This window comes from Pelodiscus sinensis, chromosome 15 (genome assembly GCF_049634645.1).
Source record: "Pelodiscus sinensis isolate JC-2024 chromosome 15, ASM4963464v1, whole genome shotgun sequence".
In the NCBI taxonomy this organism is placed as follows: Eukaryota; Metazoa; Chordata; order Testudines; family Trionychidae; genus Pelodiscus; species Pelodiscus sinensis.
In genome coordinates this window covers 34,793,759-34,813,974 of record NC_134725.1, presented here as the reverse complement: position 1 = coordinate 34,813,974, position 20,216 = coordinate 34,793,759, and the positions used below count along the sequence as shown (strand labels likewise).

General features: G+C 38.4%; 1 protein-coding gene across 17 annotated transcripts in view; it reads left to right on the top strand.

The window, feature by feature from the left end:
- The window catches only part of ATXN2 (ataxin 2), a 120,101-nt gene that overhangs the window by 98,571 nt on the left and 1,314 nt on the right, over nt 1-20,216 (top strand). For 13 of the 17 annotated variants that reach the window (XM_075898725.1, XM_075898728.1, XM_075898726.1 and 10 more), the window contains 6 exons: nt 1,714-1,898; nt 2,504-2,636; nt 6,942-6,995; nt 14,959-15,104; nt 15,906-16,133; nt 19,940-20,108. In XM_075898725.1, coding sequence (XP_075754840.1) covers nt 1,714-1,898; nt 2,504-2,636; nt 6,942-6,995; nt 14,959-15,104; nt 15,906-16,133; nt 19,940-20,108 — 915 coding nt within the window. The other 4 variants (XM_075898721.1, XM_075898722.1, XM_075898724.1 and 1 more) reach the window with 3 other exon arrangements.

Sequence of the window (20,216 nt, the reverse complement as noted above, 5' to 3'; positions counted from 1 at the left end):
AAAGGGTTTATTTTTATCCCCCTTTTTTCTACTGGAGCACTGTTTAGAATGGCTAGCTGCTAGTCCTTTTATTTCACTGTCCCTTGTTCATCCCTCTTACAGCCAAATAACTGAAGTGTTTAACACAATACTTTTATGGCTAGATACTGTTCTCCAGTGAGTGAAAGCTGTTGCTAGATAAACTGGAAAATTTAGTGTGAATTTCTAACTTGGTGCGTTATTCTGTGTTTTTAATATATGTCAAATGAACAGAAGGCAGGAACTGTTTCTTGTTATAGATGTGTTTTAGATTACACTAATTCTATAATATTGACAAATTCTTGGAAATTTGGCAATGCTATTAAAGTCCCAGTTGTGGAGGCAGTTGATCATGTGAACATCTCTTCTTCCATTACAAAATACCAAGTTTATTGCCCCAATAATTGTGGAGAAAAGCTTGAAAAAGAAACAAAAAACAACTCCCAGAAGATAAAATTCAGAATGTATATGTTCGTTAAATGATTTGACTGCTTCGGGTCGGTAATACTGATTTTTACTAAACATATATTTAAGAGGGTTTTTCAGTCAATCATGTTCCTACTTCTGAGAGTTCCAAAGCTATGTAGAATGTGTGAACATTCATGCTCTTCAAGTGCATATTTAGACAAGATACCACTTTTGCTTGCAGCATTCAGGATTTCTTTGCAGTGTTAGGTAAGAGTTTAGCTTCAATAATGAAAAATTGTGCACATACCTTCACTAAAATTCTGTGGCCACTAGTGTAGCCATTTTTTCCTGCTTAAGGTTGACAGAAGATAGTTGTTTGGTGATACACAAATGTTTTCTTGTATGCTTTAAAGGTTACTTTCCTCTCTAAAGCAGTTCTGTTCTAAACAGCTTCCTTTAGAGTTCCTTGAGTAGGAGTTTCAACTTTGTTAACATGGAACCACGCACATTTTTCTTGAACAGTTAGTTTCCTATGGAGCTGCTTATGTTTAAATGTACTGCACTGAAAGCTCCATTTTGTAGTGATGAAGTTGCTACATTTTTGCATTGAGAGAGACTTTTAATTTGATTTACAAACTCAGCTTATTACCAGGTGAGTTAACTGGCTGTCTGCAATATTTTTCTTTCTTCTCTTACTCTAAATTTTTCCTTTTATCATGCCCCTTCAGTACTATGACCCATAGATTGTCTCTTTGCCACATGACAACACTTAAAAGATATGAGCACATATGAGCTCCTGGCTGGGGCACTGCTAAATCCCAGCAGCTAAGCAACTTGGTTTATCATGCAAATCTTCCCTCATCTATTCAGTCATGAGCAAATATTACTTTCACAGGAACAGCTGATTAGTTGAAAAAGATAGTGTCACGGTTTCCAAACAATCCCAAATAGTGTCATAACCAGGATGAACCTTGAGGAGAAAGATCAAGCTTAATGTATTTGAAGACAAGTTAAACCCAGGGCATCATCCATGATTTCCTCTTGACCCCTGCAAAGACTAGAATCTTGATTTTTGTATCCCCCAATAGCTGGTGCCCAATATGGAAATGTAAGGCTGTCATTGCTCCTTTCCTCTTCAGAATCATACCTGTGTAATGTACAAGCTATGGTTAAAGTTGATGGTGAGGGTATTCTAGTTGTGCATGTTAATTTTGGATTAACATTTCCAAGAAAGACCTGGTTACTTTAAAATCTCCTTCCTAATGTGAAATATTCCTTGCTTTGCAGTACCAAATATGCCACAACAACGCCAAGACCAGCATCACCAGAGCACCATGATGCATTCTGCCTCAGCTGCAGGCCCCCCTATTGTAGCTACACCACCAGCCTATTCAACACAGTATGTTGCCTATAGTCCCCAACAATTCCCTAATCAGCCTCTTGTGCAGCATATGCCACATTATCAGTCTCAGGTAAGACCCTTTTAATTTGTTGCCTCTTGCAGCATTCTTATTGGAACAGATGCGTAATTAAAAGACTTACTTCTGGAATTTTACTTACTGTATCTTCTGTTGCATCATGTAGTTGCTATAAACACTATGCAAGCACTGCAGAAATATTAATGCTTTGTACTTCACATCACACACCTTTGCAAACAATGTCCACTTAATAGTAAATACAGATCTCATATACAGAATATCTGTACCTCATTAAATTCATCCTATTGTAGAATAGCTCATTCAGTTGATTAATTGGACATAGATTTAAAAGCTGCATTTACTGAAATAATTGGTGTGATTAGATGGATGGAATATGTTATCATTTAAAACATCGTTTGTTCAATGTTAGTTTCCTTTTGTGGAAGGTAATCTGCACTTTTAAGTTTTTCGGTGTTATCTGGCTAATGGTGACACATGTATTTTGAAACATCTTTGTTGCTAGTGCAAAACAAATGGAAGCTTTCCAAATTAAGTGACTTTAAGCATGCACTGTATGAGTTTGATTAAAAGATGTTTAACTTTTTGTACAATCATGCATTTTGACTAATTGATTTGCCTTTTATTTTTATTGGACACAGCATCCTCATGTTTATAGCCCTGTAATACAGGGTAACACTAGAATGATGGCACCACCAACACATGCACAGCCTGGTTTAGTATCTTCTACAGCAACACAGTATGGTGCGCATGAGCAGACGCATGCTATGTATGGTAGGACATGTTTTGTGTTATTTGTAACTTCTTAAATTGTTACATTGTGCAGGGATATATTTACTATCTCAAGCTTTCACCATTTTCATCACAGCTAAAGTTATAACAGTAGACCCAGAATAATTCGTAAAATTAATAAGCAAGGTATTGCAAAGTGAGTTATCTGATTAGAGTGAAAATAGATCCAAGTATGCTAGTTTTAATAAGATAATAGTGTTGGAGATGAAGTGTCAGCATAAGAGGCTTGCTACCTCTTTTTAAGTAAGTCTGTCTCAGGCTTTTTTGGTGCTGTTAGCACTACATCCTTGTCTGTTTCTTTATTTTACTAGGATTGTATTATTGTCACAAAACTGATTTCAGTTTCAAAACTTCACTTCCAGTTCTCACAATATGAGCATGATACAACTCCTTCTTTAGTGCTAGTAGTGTACGTTTACAGTATATACAAATTCGTCATCTGAGGAAAACATTTCTGTGTAAAAAACCCTTTTCTTGATAAAACCAATAATTTCAATTCTGTTTTGAACCTTTCATGTGTTAATGCTTGCTCTATGGTTTCAGTTACAACTGGAAGTCTCAGAAGTTGTTAGTCTGTCATTTTTCATTGGCACCAACCTCACTGAAATACATTGAAACACAGTGAGATGCTATTTACAAAATACAATGAAAAGAATTCCTAAAACCACTTAATACTTCATCCAAAGGAAAAACTGGCTTAAGAACTTGCCACTGAAGGCGCAGTTCATGATCTTTTAAAGGAGGGTTAGTGTTTGACACCAGTAGCAAAACAAAACAGTCATCTTTTGAAAACCATAATTATTGCACTGTTTTTATTTAGTATTTGATGAAAAGAATTGTTAGGTCGATCATAATGTAGACCTAGAGTCTGCTAAAGGATTTCATTTAACTTCAGACATCATTTGTATTGTTTTTTTGTGACACATTTTTGCAATTTCTCCTTATGAATGAATATTGTCTTTTATGAAAACTTGGAACCCTAGAAATCTAAAGCTTAAAATTCTGATAACAGAATCTATGCTGTCTTGAAATATCATACTGAAGCCTGATCTTTGCTCATGTACGTTAACTTAATTCAGGAAAGAATAATGCAGATGAAGCTAAACATTGCTCCAACATCATAATAAAAAAATCTGACTCTGGATTTGGAGAAAATGTCATGTGATACTTTCTTTTCAATTCAGCTGTAACCTGTAAAGCCTAAGTAATAGGACTTTGCTCTCACTGACCCATGTTGACAGTTGTTAAAATATTCTGCTCTTTCATGTGCATCTCTAGTGTTCTGAGGTGTTCATGTGACTGAAGTCTTTCAAACTTCCTGGCTAAAAGGCAGTTCTCAAAAAATCCTATCTTAAAAAATGAAATATTATCTCTTGAAATTTGGTTGTAGATTGCAACTTTCCCCAACAACTTTATATTGAACGTCATTCTTATCTGCTACAATTTGGCAGGTCTTGGAAATCATGGCACAGGAATAATTTTCAAATCATATTTAAAATTATTTTTCTGTGTTCCAACATAGCACAGAACTCTAGTTTTTATATTGTTGGCTTTACAGCTTTGATCTATCATCAGTATACTTTTCAAACAATTTGATTACACGTGTTTTGGTTGTGTGTGAAGAAACCTGAAAACTCTAGATTTTTGTGCAGGTTTATCCTTCTATACAAGTCCAAGCAGCATTTTTTTTTTTTTTTTAAGCACCTGGTCTTTCCAGAAGCCAGATGGCCTTCTGAACTCTTCTGGGTAGTTATGTTTGCTATTCAGAACTGCTGACCCTCTTTTCTTTGTATAATGGAGTGCTTGACATGCTTACAACAGAAATCTGCCTCAGTCCAGTCTGATGCGCGTGTACATCATAGATGGCTTTGTAAGGAAGTACTTATATTGGATGATAGTATGTTCTTACCATCTTAAGGCATGCCATCTTTTGCCTACCTTAGCATAAATTAGCTAAACTGTATCTTTAGCCTTCTAGGCTTTTCATCAGGTATTTAGTAGATGGCTTCTACGGTTATAGGACTTTCTCAAATCAAACATGGCATTTATTTTAGTGGTTTCTTTTCCCATAAATAGCTACTTTGTTGTTAGATAATAAGAAATTCTACTTCCTTTATCAATATGTGGTTGTTTGTTTTAGTAATCAGTTTGTAAAATTTAATAGAAGTGTGGCATGCGGAGTAAATTGCTATAGGGCAACTTGCTGGTTATGTTAACAATTACGTTAGGAGGCTCTAGATATTTTAAGCTTTCCTCCAGTCACTTTGGATTGTACTGTAAGCTGGTATCTCTAATCGCGTAGAGTACAGTGTTTTTTTTTCCCCATTGTATAACTCAATTGTATACAAACAACGTGTATACAATTAGGGAGGAGGGGTCGCTCAGTAGCTTGAGCATTAATATTTGAGGAGGCCATTTAGGGATCTGGGGCAAATCTGTCAGGGATGGTGCTTGGTCCTGCCATGAGGGCAGGAGACTGGACTTGATAACCTCTTAAGGTCCCTTCCAGTTCCATGAGGTAGGTATATCTCCATTAATAATAATATCATCATCCATGTATTGAATACACCAGCATATCTGGAAGTAAACTTCTGATCTGGGTCTGATTCTTAATTCTTCAGGAATTTTTAATGAATCTAAGTGATGAATAACTTCCAGATGATTACACCATTCACTGTGAGAAATAACAGCCACTGCTTTTAATCTCTAGAATAAATTCACCCAAATGAGTTCTCAGATTTTATTTCTGGCTTCTTAATTGGCATTGTTAAATATCCCACTCTTGTTAAGATTAACTCTGATAAGATCCTTTTGTCCTTATAGCTAGCATGTGCTTTCTATAGGATACCCTCAGAATGAAGAAATCTAAAATGAGAGCTGTATTGAGGAAGGGGGGAGCTGTTAATTGCTTTTAAAGCATTTTCCTAACATTTCCTCAATCAGTGTGAAAAATCTCTGAATACTTCACCTTCCTGATTAGTATGAAACAAGTACAAATTATGGATACTGGGTAAATCTTCTGGTAGAATGATGCAGTTTTCAAAATTCCCTTTAGTGACTGCTGTGTGATTGAATATTTCTGCTAGATGTCACAGTAATAGGCAATTAAGGAGAGCTGAGTGGTGTCTTTGTCACTGCACTTGAGTGCCACATTTTTGAAGTTGAATATTCTTCAACGAATGGAAAGTAACTAAACTTAAATGACATCCTTAAAGGTTCTTCTAAACATGATGTAGCAATACCGGAATGATTGTTTCTCCTAAAACATTGAGAGAATGTCAGAAACCTTCTTTTCTGTAACTCCTACAAATAAAAACTAAAACTGGACACCATTAACAAAAATACTGTTGTTACTTGATCTGACTTCAGGATTTAAATGTTGGATCCTTAACTAAACCAAATTTTTATTGTGAAAAGTTTGCAACAGATGCTTTGCACTGAAACAAAGCATCAATGTATGTAGAACTAATCTGTTTATTGGTTCTAAAGGATAGTGGCTCAAGCTTTGTACTTTCTCGTAGGCATGGGCTGCTTGTTATCTCAAGAATACTAGTAATCATGAGTTATCACGTTTTCTGTTGACAGGCTGTGAGGACAAATATATTCCTGTAACAATTAACTCCCACTAGTTTATTGTTTGGATAAATTGTATATGTTTTAGGTAATTGCTTCTATAAAATTTCTCTTGTGTATGTAAAAGACTTGTGTAAAACCAGATTTTGATTTTACACTGATGCATTATTTATTCTTTTGCTTGATCTTGGATCTTTCCCTCTTTTTTCTGCACATGTTTTATTGGTCTGGTGTTCTCTCTAATTTTATCTGATTTTCTATCTTAGCAATAAGTTCTAATTTCTTAATAGTACAGTGGTGGGTATGTAATAAATTTCCAGGAGTCTCCAGGGATTAAGAGTGAACCGTCTCCAAAGTTGTCCTTGGGAACTATTTAGGACCTCAGTGATACAGCTGAAAAAACAAAAAGCCTGTTTGTTTGCTTTATTGTTATTTTTTTAACTGTACCTCTAAGGTTATTTTTGGAGTGTAATAGTTCAATATCTGTTTTTATATTAAAGTAAAAAGTGGGGTTTTCAGTTCAAGGAGAACTTATTGGAGCTTATTTCAAATTCACTCAGTTGTAAAATTCAGTAAAATATCCAGCACTGTTAACTAAACAAATAAAAATGAAATCTGCATGAACCTACAGTATTAAAAAAGTCAATTGTTTCAGATGATTGGAAGTGTGAACATGGCAAGAGGCTAATTTACCTTTCTATTTCCCAAATTCAGCATGTCCCAAAATACCATACAGCAAGGAGACAGGCCCTTCTTTCTACTTTGCCAGTGAGTTGGGTTTTTTATATTATATTTGTATTGTGCAGAGAACTTTTAAAGAATAGATGTTAAAGGAATAGACATTCTGAAGGAACATATTTTCTTTGCACCAGGCCAAAATATAGAACATGTGGGAAAACTCTTTTCAAAGAACAAAATTGTTGAATGAATGAATTTACAGGGTACCAAAAGGTAATGTACAATGGACATGTGACTTGTTTGTAGAATAGATTTGTGTAAATACTTTTCTGCATGCCAAGTTACATTATTATTTGTGCAGTGAAGTCTTGCATCTAACTAGCCTCTAGAAGAAGATTTTAAAGCCTCCTGTTCCTAGTCTGCCACTAAAAAATGGGCATCTCTCTCTTTAAGATCTGCATGAACTTCACTCCTCCCCATCCCTGCCCAAAATGGGATTTTCAGTTTTCTCAAGGTTTATTAAATTCCTGAAGGGAAGAGAACCCCAGTGAGGGTTGGGCAGCCATGATTAGTGGATGGAGTAGTGCACCTTGGTGGGCAGCAGTAGCCTGTGGCCCACTGGGGTTTCACTCATCTGGCCCCCATCTGCATGCGATTCATGCACTGGAGGCCTGCACTTACCTGTCCTCCTCCCCTCCCCCCAACACTTTCAGAGCAAACAAATCACCTGATTCATGCTCCTTTTCTTCCTTCTAAGAGCTGGAACTATGAGAGGGAGGGAGAGGAGCCAGAGATGTAATGCGAATCAGGCAATTCATGTGCTCCAAAAGTCCTGGGTGGGGGCAGATGTAGGAAGTATGGGGTTCTGGTGCTTCACTTCATGAGAGATGTGTGGGGAGGGAGGCATCCAGTGGCTCCACGGGCTGCAGGTTGCCCACCACTGACTCTGTTTTATTAGCAATAAAACTGTATGGCCTGAACTCTCATTTTGAGTGCTGGTGGGGTAGAGTACCTTGTGCATCCCCATAGCAATTGTGAAAAATCACTTTGGAATCCTTTTTCTGGGGCCTCTGATGGAGCATGGCAAGCAGCACATATTGTCATTCTAAAAGTGTAGCCTGACCTCAGCCCTGTGTACTTTTGATGGGGTCTGGTGGGGATAGTTCCTGCTGGCTGAGTAAGCACTTCCAGTTATGCTGCCTGGTCCTTGTGTTTGAGTGCTGCCATCTACGTCCTGCAATAATGTGCTGAAAGGGGAAGGACTCTTTGCCGCCTCCTTTCTCCAGTGTGTCTGAGAACAGGGCCAAATATAACTTGATTCTGTACACTTCATGAAAAAGGCAAGCAGTTATTATGGAAAACTTGTAAGCTGTATCAGAAGACTCTAGCTGCCAAAAAAAAAAGTGCCAGATAGTCCGGACACTGAACAAAGACATTGTAGGGTAAGCAAAACATGTTAAAGAGGAGATATTGAACTCATGATCTAATTATATGGCAAATAACGTCTGTAGTTTTATCCTGATCATAGATCTCACCATTCCAAAATGATGTCTATTGTAGTCTCTTAGAAATAAATGACAAGTGAGATTAAATGCCTGTTGGAAGCTTTTACAAAACTTCAGAAGAAGCTTCAGAATCTCATGGTGTGCCAGGGTAGGGTCCCTAGTGGAATTGCCATAGATTATTCTGTGCCCATCCTGCCAGAGACCTTAGCGCTTCACGGATAGGTGAGGTGCAATTCCTGGGTGTGTCAACTTGTTTCTGTATTGCAGCAAGTTTGTTAGGGTCTCTATTTGTTCATAGTAGCTGTATGTTTCATGCACGTTCTTTCTTGTAAATATCAGTTCATTCAAGAGAGTATGAAGAATAATGTAAATAATTCTCAGAGGGGTAGCTGTGGTAGTGTGTATCTACAAAAACAATGAATGGCACCTTAAAGATGAACAGATTTATCTGGGCATCAGCTTTTGTCAGTAAAACCACTTTGTCAGAAATGTTTTAATTATTTTAATATAAATACTGTAACCGGTGTTCCCTAAAGCCTTTTGGCTTTAAAAGGACTTTGTAGCTTTCATTTTGGCAGACAGAAAAAGTTTTTTACAGAATGTCTTTCTTATACTGGAAATGTACTTTGAGTGCTTAAGGGTGTTCATATTTTTTGGTTTGGTGCATTGAAATTCCTTTAACAAGTTCCTTCCTTACATAGGTATTCTTTTAAATGGAGACCACCATAAATGTGTAAAATGATTTTATATATATATTTTTTGAAGTAAGACATGCTATTTCTCTGCTTCCTACCATTCAGACTGAAGTCTTTAGAGGTGGTTATCCTCACCATTTTACTGGGTCTGGCAATAGTTTTGGAGCCACTTCATTGGTCAGCTCCTAGAAACTATCTTGTAGGTTATGATGGTCAATGTATTGCTCCTCTGACCAAGCCCACTAGGTCCATTGTCAGCATTCAGTTTTCCTCAAAGGATAAACTGAAATGTCAGAAGTTTGGGGATTGTTTTCTATTGAGGCGAATGGTTGGTAATTCTGTGTCTCCACTCTGCTGCTCTGATTTTTAATTTTAGCTATTTCTGTGGGTTTACAATGGCCATCTTTCACTTTGTCTTTGCTCTTGTTGCCAGCATTGATTGTTGCTCTTTCCTCCTTGATTTAGTTGGAATTCTATTCAGTAATTAAACCCCCTCTGGTAAGGAATCTTTGTCTAATCCAATATGGAATTGCTTGTCCTAACTATCAATATCAAAAAGACATCATAGTTATGATTAATATGGCTTATAACTAGAAACCACCTATTTAGAAAATGATGTAAGTGAAGCAAATCAACTGAGCATTGTTCAGGGTTCCCAGGAAAAAAGAGCCAAGGTGGGGAGGTAATTTTTTTTAAATTTAATTTGGCCAACTTCTGTCAAGACTTCAAGCTGCAGAGCTTTTTTTTTTTTTTTTTTTTAAAGAAAAGAGGCATTTCTGACTTAGACTTCTGCTGGAGGCAAACCATGATTATCAGCAGTCCTGAGATGAGCAGAGGGTTCTTGCACAGAGGATCCATCACAAATACTATTAGTAATGTGCTTCCATAGTACTGCCAATGCATCAAGAACAATGTAATATAAGGTTTTTGACTACTTTTAGCAGTTATTTTTTTCCTCACATTCATTATAGAAATTATCATGGAAATATTGTCCTAGGGTGATTAACTCTTTGGCTGATCACGTAAAACATTGTTTATATGCATTTGTCCTAATGAAGGTGAGTAGATTGAGTCTAGGTTGGTAATATTTCATGACAGTTTTGCAAGGCTTCTTTAATGGGTTTATATGTCTTGCTCATCTGAAGTAATTTGGTGACACTATAATTTAAATCTCTGGAATCTGATTATGGTGTTGAAGAATTGCCTTCTTAGATGAGAGCATATAACTACGACTCATAAACTAAGATTTTTTCCTTTCACACATCCTTACTACTAAAGGGAAAGAAAGACCTGTAGAAAGTGAAATACAGTATCAGAATCTCTCTTGTAGTAATGAGTTTTCAGCATCTCTGTAGAATGGCAAGCATGTAGTCAATCTGTGGAACTCCTTGCCAGAGGAGACTGTGAAGGCTAGGACTATAACAGAGTTTAAAGAGAAGCTAAATAGTTTAGTGGAGGTTAGGTCCATAAAAGGCTATTAGCCAGGGGATAAAATGGTGTCCTTGAACTCTGTTTGTCAGAGGCTGGAGAGGGATGGCAGGAGACAAATCATTTGATCATTGTCTTCGGTCCACCCTCTCTGGGGCACCTGGTGCTGGCCACTGTTGGCAGACAGGATACTGGGCTAGATGGACCTTTGGTCTGACCCAGTACAGCCGTTCTTATGTTCTTAATGAGATTCTGTAGAAATAAATGGAAAGAAAACCCTAATGTTTAATTTTCTGGGGTACGAATTGAACTTCTACTATAAATTGGAAAAAGTGGATGCATTTGTTTCTAAATTACCCATTTCATTACTTGCTCCTATACACTTGTTTCTTGAATAAAATATTATATGGAATCTGTAAAAGCCTCCAGAAAAATAACAAAAGGTGAATGTCTTACATATTACTATTAAAATATAATTTGCAGTAGCAGTTGAGTGAGCATTTTTAGTACGTAAGGGTATGTCTACACAGCAAAGTTATTTTAAAATAACATGAATTATTTTGAAATAACTTTTCTAGTGTCTACACAGCCATTCTGTTATTTCGAAATTAATTCAAAATAGTGGAGGGCTTATTTCGAAATTGATAAACCTCATTCCATGATGAATAGTGCCAATTTCAAAACTGCTATTTTGAAATAAGCGTTGTGCAGATGCTTATTTCGAAATAGGGGGCCTCCAGTCCTTCCCAGGGTGTCCTGCTGGCCGCCCTGGCCACAAAGCAACTTCTGACCTGATGTCCTGCCAGAACGGGTTCCAACCAGCCTTAAATATGATTCAGTGTCCACTCAGTGTGGACATGCAATTTTGAAATAGAAAAACGCTATTTCGAAATGCATTTTGTGTGTAGACGCGTTATTTTGAAATAAGCTATTTCAAAATAGCTTATTTCAAAATAATGCTGTAGTGTAGACATACCTAATAGTATATAAACTGACTGGAATAGGTTATGAAACAGACGCACACCTGGGAAAATGTAAATTCCAAGTTTTAAACAAACAAAACTAACTCAGTTCTCTATCAAGCATATGCCTTGAGGATAAATTACTGAAAATTAGTGCTTTGCTCTTCTCCCTCTTCCTTCTGCATTTAAAAATTTTCTAATAAGTTCTGCACTTGTATTAGGTGTTATAATAAATGCTTTTCAGCATGAAGTCTTATTACATGATAGAGGTATCTGCTTCAGAGTATTTTGCATTTGGTCTTCTCTCAAGCTATGTAAAAATAAAAAGATGAAGCACAGTAATAGCCTTAGGGAATAATAATTAAATTATTTCAGTGTGCAATGAATACCCTACAGAGCTTCTAGTAAATGCTTATAACACATCTCCTCTGGAATGGAATGGGACTTTAATTAGAAAGGAGGAAAGAGATTCTTGGGGCTAAGGCACTTGAATCAAACTCGAGAATGGATTAGATTTGGAAAGTCATTTAATCCCCCTGTGTCTTGGTCCCCTCTATATAAATATTGGATTAAGACTAATTTCATAAGGAAACGGAGTTGTAATAGTGAGTTGAGATTTGATTCTAATGTGTGAATTGGTCAATTTCATACAGACTTGCAGATAGTGAAAAATTTCATTTACAGCAGCAGCAAATTTCCATCTGCAATTTAAGTGGTAATATTAAAAATGAAGTCACTATTTCTCTGTTTGAAAGCAAAACAGAATACCAAAGCACTGGAGACTAACTGCAGTTAGATGCATAGAAACTTTAGACATTTTCAAGCTAATTTAGTACTTCCCAAAATCCAACTCCTAACTAAAAAAAATTAATGTTTTGTGAAGATTTAATATTGTGACAAATATGTCATGACCAAGTTAGACCTTTGAATAATACTTTGAAAGCCTTGCAGTGTAGTTCACATGATTCATCTGTACATTGAAATCAGAAGATGCCATTATTGTACATAGGGTCAGTGAAGAGTTAATGATATTTTCTAGGAGCTGACCAGTGAGGTGAGTTCTTGAAGGGTTGAGTGGGCTGCAGTAGGTGGATTATTTATACCGAAGCAAACTCATCACTAGCTGAATAAAGTCACGGTTCAGGGTTTTGTAAAGTATTCAGCGAATGTAAGGCAAAAAGGAAGTAATAGCAAACTGAAGTGGGGAAGATTGGGACAGGCTGTTTGCTCCGTAGTAGTTGGAATATGTCTGTAGCACTTGGAGTGGCAAGTGGCGAGTTCCTGCAGAAGCCTTGTGGCACACAGTGCTGCACTGTATCAAATGGCAGTATGTGTGGTATGCTGTCTCTTTCAGTCCCCACTCTCTAGTTGAGAACAGATCAATGCATATCATTTTATGTGTGTTCTACGAAGGAGTTATACATTTCAGAAATTGTAATGTGGGTTTGGCATATTGGGGTATAGAAAATTAGAATGTTTAAACCCATTTGGTCTGAGCTGGGATTTTGTAGAAGAAAAATAATTGCTGGCAATGAATATTCCGATGGTTGTGGCCTAAACTGTAATCTAATTTATTTTATATTGTATGCCCCCATGGAACTCTTTTTCCCCCCAATTTAACTGGTTTTTAAATCAAGAAGATGCAGCAGAGAAAAATGTTCCTAATGTTGACTTTCTTAGCATTGCTCTCTGATTTTGCCAGTAATTATATTTCTTATTTGTACCATATTCCAGTCAGTGGTTAAATTAGGATACTGGGTTCAGGATGAAGTAATAGGTTGCTTCAGACATCCCATTCCTGGCACTGCAGGTAGCAGAGGTAATCTCCATCTCGGTGCAGTGTGGTATAGAGGTGAATGTGAGCATGAATCAGTATAATTTTTGCAAGCCTCATACACAAGCTGTGAATAGATAGTGTATCATCTTAAATGTTGTGTAAGATCTAAAAGATGCAGGTGTGGAGGAAGCATGTCATTTTTTAGAGACTTCATTTAAATTGTTTAGTGCTCTAGTGAAGACGTTTTTGAAGCAATTTAATGTGGCCTCCTCATAAATTACTGTGCCTGTTGCAAACGGGAGTGAGCAAACTCTGCATGGCCCAATTTACAGCCAAACATGATAGGAATGGCCAAGCACATAGACATCTTGTTACACTTGACTTTGCAGAAGAATTTCCCTGTGTCTTTGTGGCTGTAGTTGGTGAATGCTATCTTACTTAAGTATTGAGTTTTCTTTCTGTGTAAATTTGGCGCCTATGATTTCCAGAAATGATGGGCCCCATAGCAACAAGAAGCCAATGGGAATGGCGATAATACAAGAAGGCTCCTTGAATTGGGCCCTATTTATAAGGCATCAACTTCAACTAAAGCTGGTTTGCTTTCAGAAAGCCAGAGTTTCCCAGCTCTTGTTTATGATGTGTTTGTGTAGCTTATTTGCAAGTACATGGTGTATATGTGTGCTGACGGTACTGTGAACAGAAATAGCATGGTGAGGTTAGCCAAGTAAAAGCTAAAGACTTTGTGGATGTTGGAAATAGAATATTCATGTTTGTGAATTATTTAACTTTGTAAAATACAGAGTTTACTTTTTCCAGAACAATTTGTTGACTTTCCTGTAAAATCATGTAAAGCAAATATAGATTTTCAATCCAAGGTAAGATGTGCAGGTATCTACAAAATAAACTATTTTTAGGAGGGGAAAGACTATTTTACAGTGTTGTGCTGTAAAAACTAGGGACATTAGATGGCATGTAATTGAATAGTCATGTCACCGCATAAAATCTTAGCGGTTACACAACTATTGGATAGTCTTGGGGGGCGGTGCCAGTATCCAGTGCACTCCTGGCCCCACTCCGAGGGAGCCCCTTACCACCTCGTGCTGCTGCCTCTGTACCAGAGGCAGCAGCGCAGGGTGAATGATGGGAGTTGGTCCATGAGGGAAATCAGTTTAAAAACCAGCTCCCTGCACAGACCAGCTGCCTTCCACCCCGCACTGCGGCCTCCTATGGGGTCTGAGCTTGTGCCAGCTCCCATGTCGGAGCAGCCTCCCTCTGTGGGGATCTCAGAGCATATACTCTCCTGCAGACAAGGGCTGCTGCTGTGTCTCAGCCTCTGTCTGTGGTGAGCTCAGGCTGCCAGAGACAGAAGCTGCTTTGTGGCGGCAGCCTCTGTCCCACGCCCCTTTGGGGCAGAGGGGAATGTGGGTCTGGGGAGCTGGCATGCACAGGGAGCCTGCTTGAAAGCCCACTTCCTGTGAATATTGACTCCAGCCTATCCCTCTCACCCTCCGTGCTGCTGCTGCCTCTCTATCAGAGGCAGTAACCCAGGGGTGAAGAGGGAGGCTTATCTGTTAATCGTATAGTCGATTACACGTTGACATTCCCAGTAAAAACATAGCATGTGATGTGAATTTGATGAGATGTATATTCTGTATCCCTTGTCAATTTTCTCTTTTTTCCTTCTAGTTTCTACTGGCTCTCTAGCTCAACAATATACCCACCCAAATGCTACCTTGCATCCACATCCGCCTCATCCACAGCCTTCTGCCACACCAACAGGACAGCAGCAAAGCCAACATGCTGGAAGTCACCCTGCTCCCAGTCCAGTGCAGGTAACAAGAAAACTATAGAGAGTAAATATTTTGGAATATGTCTTGCACCCCATTATGTTAGAAAACACTGCACCAGTCTGTTACTTCAGTGTCTGTTTGCTCTTTGTGCAGCTCTAAGCATGTTTATACTCCATCATTCCAGAAATATTTGGCTTGGAAATATCATTTCCTTACGATTTGTATGTGAATCCAAAGTGAAGTGCAGTCAGCCTGCCTTTAAACCAATATGTGATAAAAATAAAGGTCAAGGTAAAGGATCATGAATCATGATTTAAAATTATTTGTGTAAACTGCAGCGGGTGTCTCTTCCCCCACCTCCTGCATACATACAAAGTCCAGTGATTGGAAGTTACTCATTTGACCCTTTTTGATAAGGAATGGGAGGGCAGGTGGCTCAGAAGTGCTGTTGTGATTAATTAAAGGAACACCATTCCCTGGTGCAGTTTCGTGCATGTGGATTTAAGGCATGAAAGTTAGTCACAGATGGAAGTGCTGAAAGATGGGTTTTGTTTTTGTGATAGTGTCGGTTTCTGGAAACACATCAGATCTGAAGGTTCTAGTGACTTCCCTCCGCTGCCCACTCTTTTTCTCCCCTCCCCTGTGCTAGGAACTTGGTGGTTAAGATTTTCCAATTTAAAATGTGGCATTTTATTTTATAATTTGTGTAGTGTGTATAGGAGCATATTTGCTCTTAAGTGAAATTTTAATAATTCATTATTATTTCCATGAAATAAATGTTCGTTTCCCCCCTGGAATCAAACCTGTATCTTTGACTAATTCTTCTTACTTTTTGCTTTGCAGCATCACCAGCACCAAGCTGCTCAGGCACTCCATCTGGCAAACCCACAGCAGCAGTCAGCAATGTACCATGCTGGTCTTGCTCCAACCCCACCTTCCATGACACCAGGCTCCAATACACAGTCTCCACAAAATAGTTTTCCAACAGCACAACAAACAGTCTTCACTATTCATCCTTCCCATGTTCAGCCTGCTTATACTAATCCGCCACACATGGCCCATGTACCCCAGGTAAACAAACTTTAACAGCCTTCCAAAGACTAAATGGCCTAGTGCCTCAAGATCATATAGTGGCCTCTTTTTACATCATTTTTCTTGGCAGACTATTTTCTGTGTTGCTTAGGGTTCTGTTTGCACAGTGCTGTTAATTTAGCACTCTGGAAGCACTGTTGGGTGCTCATGAATCTTGCCACACCCACTTCATATAAAATAGATACTGTGGGCTCCACACAGAGCTTTAGAAAAGGTAATTTGTTAAAACACATTTGAAAGCAAAGCTAAATCTTTATACATCTATGCAATGAGAAATTCTCAGGGCTGTTTGGAAACTCCTGAGAGCGCTATGAAGAATTGCAGAGGAATTTAAAGTGAGGTGGCTGAGCAGTGTGAGGTGGAAGAAGTTCAGATTAGACAAGTGGGAAGTATAATGCACACTTGATGGAAAGATAACTACAGTACATTGATGGATTGTGAATTAAGTTGCCATTAGGGATACAGGGGACAACGCAGTGGGCTGCAGTAGTCAGCATGTTGATCTGGAATGCTCTTTTCAGTTTTGGTCACTCCACATAAAAAACTATATGGTAAAAATAGAAAAAAGTCCAGAGAATGGAAGTGACTGTGATTAGCAGTGTGGAGAGTCCGCTCTACAGAGATTAGCACTATAATACTATCTCAGAGGGATAGTTGTGTTAGTCTGTATCTGCAAAAACAATGAGGAGTCCTGTGGCACTTTTAAAGACTAGCAGATTCGTTTGGGCATAAGACCACTTTGTTCGATGCTTATTGATGAAGTGGGTCTTTGCCCATGAAAGCTTATGCCCAAATAAATCTGGTTCCACAGGGCTCCTGGTTGTTTGTCATTTAGAGAACACAGATTATTGGAAACATAAAGGTATATCAAAGAATGTACAGTTAAGCAGGATCATTTCTACAGAGGATACTTCTTTCTAACCCCAGGCATACAGGGGTTGGCTTATGCCTTAAATCAGAAGGGTTAAAACTCCTTATACATGTTACCCTAGCTAGTGTAACTCAAGATCTTGTTAATCCAGTAGGAATCTGTCTGGGTCAGTCTTTGTTCAAGTTAATTAGGAGACATTGTGGGGAGGGGGAGAATTGTTGTTACCGGATTTCCTTTTACCCATTCTCAGTTTATAGCTTTCTAATTTTGATCTCCTGTTGCCTTGCTCTTGTGTTATGAAGGATCTCCTAACTGACTTTCTTTAGCCAACTTGTAATAGGGCCTTATTGTCTTCTAAAGCATTTTGGCTATTCCCTGAAAAGACATTTTGGCATAGGTGGGATATTGATCTCTTAGCCTGGTAGTTCTATGACTGACAGGATTTTGTAGTTTCATTTGGGGTCCCTGTAAAGTCCTGCATTTGGACCCTTGTGTGCCTAATTGCAAGTGACTGCTATATAGACACCAAGAACATCAGATCTCAAGAGCAGAGGTAATCATTTCACTTCCAAGATGTAAAGGACTAGGAGAACTGTACTGAAGTGTAACTGATGATAGCATACCTGTGGGCACCCTGCTTTCTTTAAATAGAGGTAAATTGTCTAATCTTGCTGGCTCCTTGTTTGCTTTGTGAGATTCACAAAAACTAATAAAGGAAATAAGATGCTTCTTATAGTGCAAAATAACTAAATGATTATGGTGAAGTCTCAGAGTTTTAAGGAGCACAACCAAGCTTCTGCATCTCTGATGTTGGCCTGTGGAATTCAGTGTTGGTTTCACAGAGATAAAAACGATAGGCATGGACATATCAAAAGATGTATAGATGGCTTTTCAGGATGGTGTAGCATCCCTTAAATCTTTAGTAAAGGAATTACTTCTATCTAAAAATCTCGAATGTGGTGACTAACCTCAGCTGCTTATGGGAAAATAAATAATCCTGAAGAACCACAGATAGAGGTTTCCTGATGCTAAGTACGATCATAAAATTCATTACCATTTTATGGTGGGGAATTCCAGATGTGACAACCCCAACAGATTAAATTAATTTAATTTTAAAGGCAATCAGTAACTCAGTGCTAATTTGAATCCCTCGCTCACAAAACTGAACATGTTACAAAAATCAGCATCAAAGCAGCATTACCATTGCAGAAATCTTATTTTCATGTCTGTTTTGAGCTCAGCTGCTTACAAATGGTTGTCATGGCTTTAATAGCGCTGCTTGCTCAAAATAAAAATTTTAGTGATCTTGAGAGACATAATGCATGAGGCCTGGAAGGCATGCCTGTGAAGAACAAACATGTTCTTAGTATGCTTCAGGAGTTACTTCTTATCCTTTTGGGAACTTCTTAAAAGCTATATTGCAACTTGAGGGTCCTGTTAATCAAATGCTGCCTGATTAAGGGTGACAGTGATACATTAAAGTAGTGCTTATGGGAAGAGTTGCAGGGTTTAGCCATATGGGAACTCTGCCTTTTCGGCACATCTAACTTGAATGAGTCGGAAATCCTAGCCACTCATATCTACTGGAGTGGAACTTGGGATCTGAGTATTTTCTACCAGCTTTACTTAAAACACACCTACAACTAAAGACAAAAGAAGGGTTGTGGGCTTATTTTGTTTTGAAAACTTGTTTGCATCTAAACATGGGCATAGTTAAATGCTGCCTGGTTTTTTAGTCATCTTGTAAATTGAGAAACTGATTAGTAACTGATCAAGATTGGCAGGACTTGCACCTGGAAAATAGAGGTAGTCCCTCTGCCTCCTGTCAGGAATCGTTACTAATGAGTCGAGCTCTGCAAAACCATGGATATCCATACACTCGATATTTTGCATCCCCAGATGTGGATATCCACCATTCATTTTTACTGAGAAGCACCCATAGGACACACCCATAGAGGTGCTCCTGAGACCGCTTGCTACTGCTTAGGGATGGTGGGGAGCAGATTGCAGATTGGATGCATGTTGTTTCCAGCAGATATGGATCCACATTTTTAGATCTGCATGGGGCTCTACTAATGAGTGAAAGGAATTTCCCATAGAGGAGATACGTTATGTGCTTATTTGTCACAAGATAAGCAGTGAGACTGACACATTTCAGTTTTTTGGGGGGGATTAATTATGAATACTTTCAGTACATGAGAATTGATATAGCGAGTTTAACTGAAAATAGGACAGATCTGAGCTAGCTGCATGACATAGCGGGGAAAAATGGGGAAAATAATGTCCCATCTGTTTTTGTGTGTGATCCAATATAGCTATATAGAGAGACTGAACATTAATGAGATCGTGGGCAACTAGCACAGGAGAATGTGGTTAAAGTAGGAATTGTAGAACAGGTGAGAAACCAAGTTAATTTCATTGAAGTGTGAAGTCTTGGTTGGAGAATGTGCTGGGTAAATATTATTGCTTTTGCTTCATACTTTTCCTTCCTCCTTCCAAAAGTATTCATATGAAGTAATGAGATAGGGATAACAGTTCATCCTACGTGTGCGAAGGCCCATATCAGTGCCTGTTATTTCTGCATAGCATCCAAGTCATTCTCTGCATAGGAAATGCCCCTCAATTCTTAACAAAATGTCTAAAGATGATTTTTTTAAACAAATATTCCAAAAGTATCCTCTAGTAGCATTCTTAGCAAGGAGCTCCTGCCCAAACAGAAGAGAAGTCAGCAAAGCCAAGAATAAAGATTTGACACCTTGTGTTTTAAAAATCTCAAACTTACTCCCTACATGCACATTTTAGCCAAGGAGTAAATCTCAGGATTTACTGTTTCAGTTGGAGGAATCTTTGCTAGTCATGTGGCCAGGAGTGTTGCCTCCTTGTGACCATTATACTAAAGAGCTCTTTGTTTCAGGCTCATGTACAGTCAGGAATGGTTCCTTCTCACCCAACTGCCCATGCTCCAATGATGCTAATGACGACACAGCCACCTGGTGGTCCCCAAGCCGCCATCGCTCAAAGTGCACTACAGCCCATTCCAGTCTCGACAACAACACATTTCCCCTATATGACGCACCCTTCAGGTGAGGAGTGTGTGCGTGGGAGACCTGCACCTTAACTGAGCCAGGTCAAATTAGTGAGCAAAACCGTTATGAGCCAGGTTTGGGATAGGGAAAAAAAGATGTCCTTTT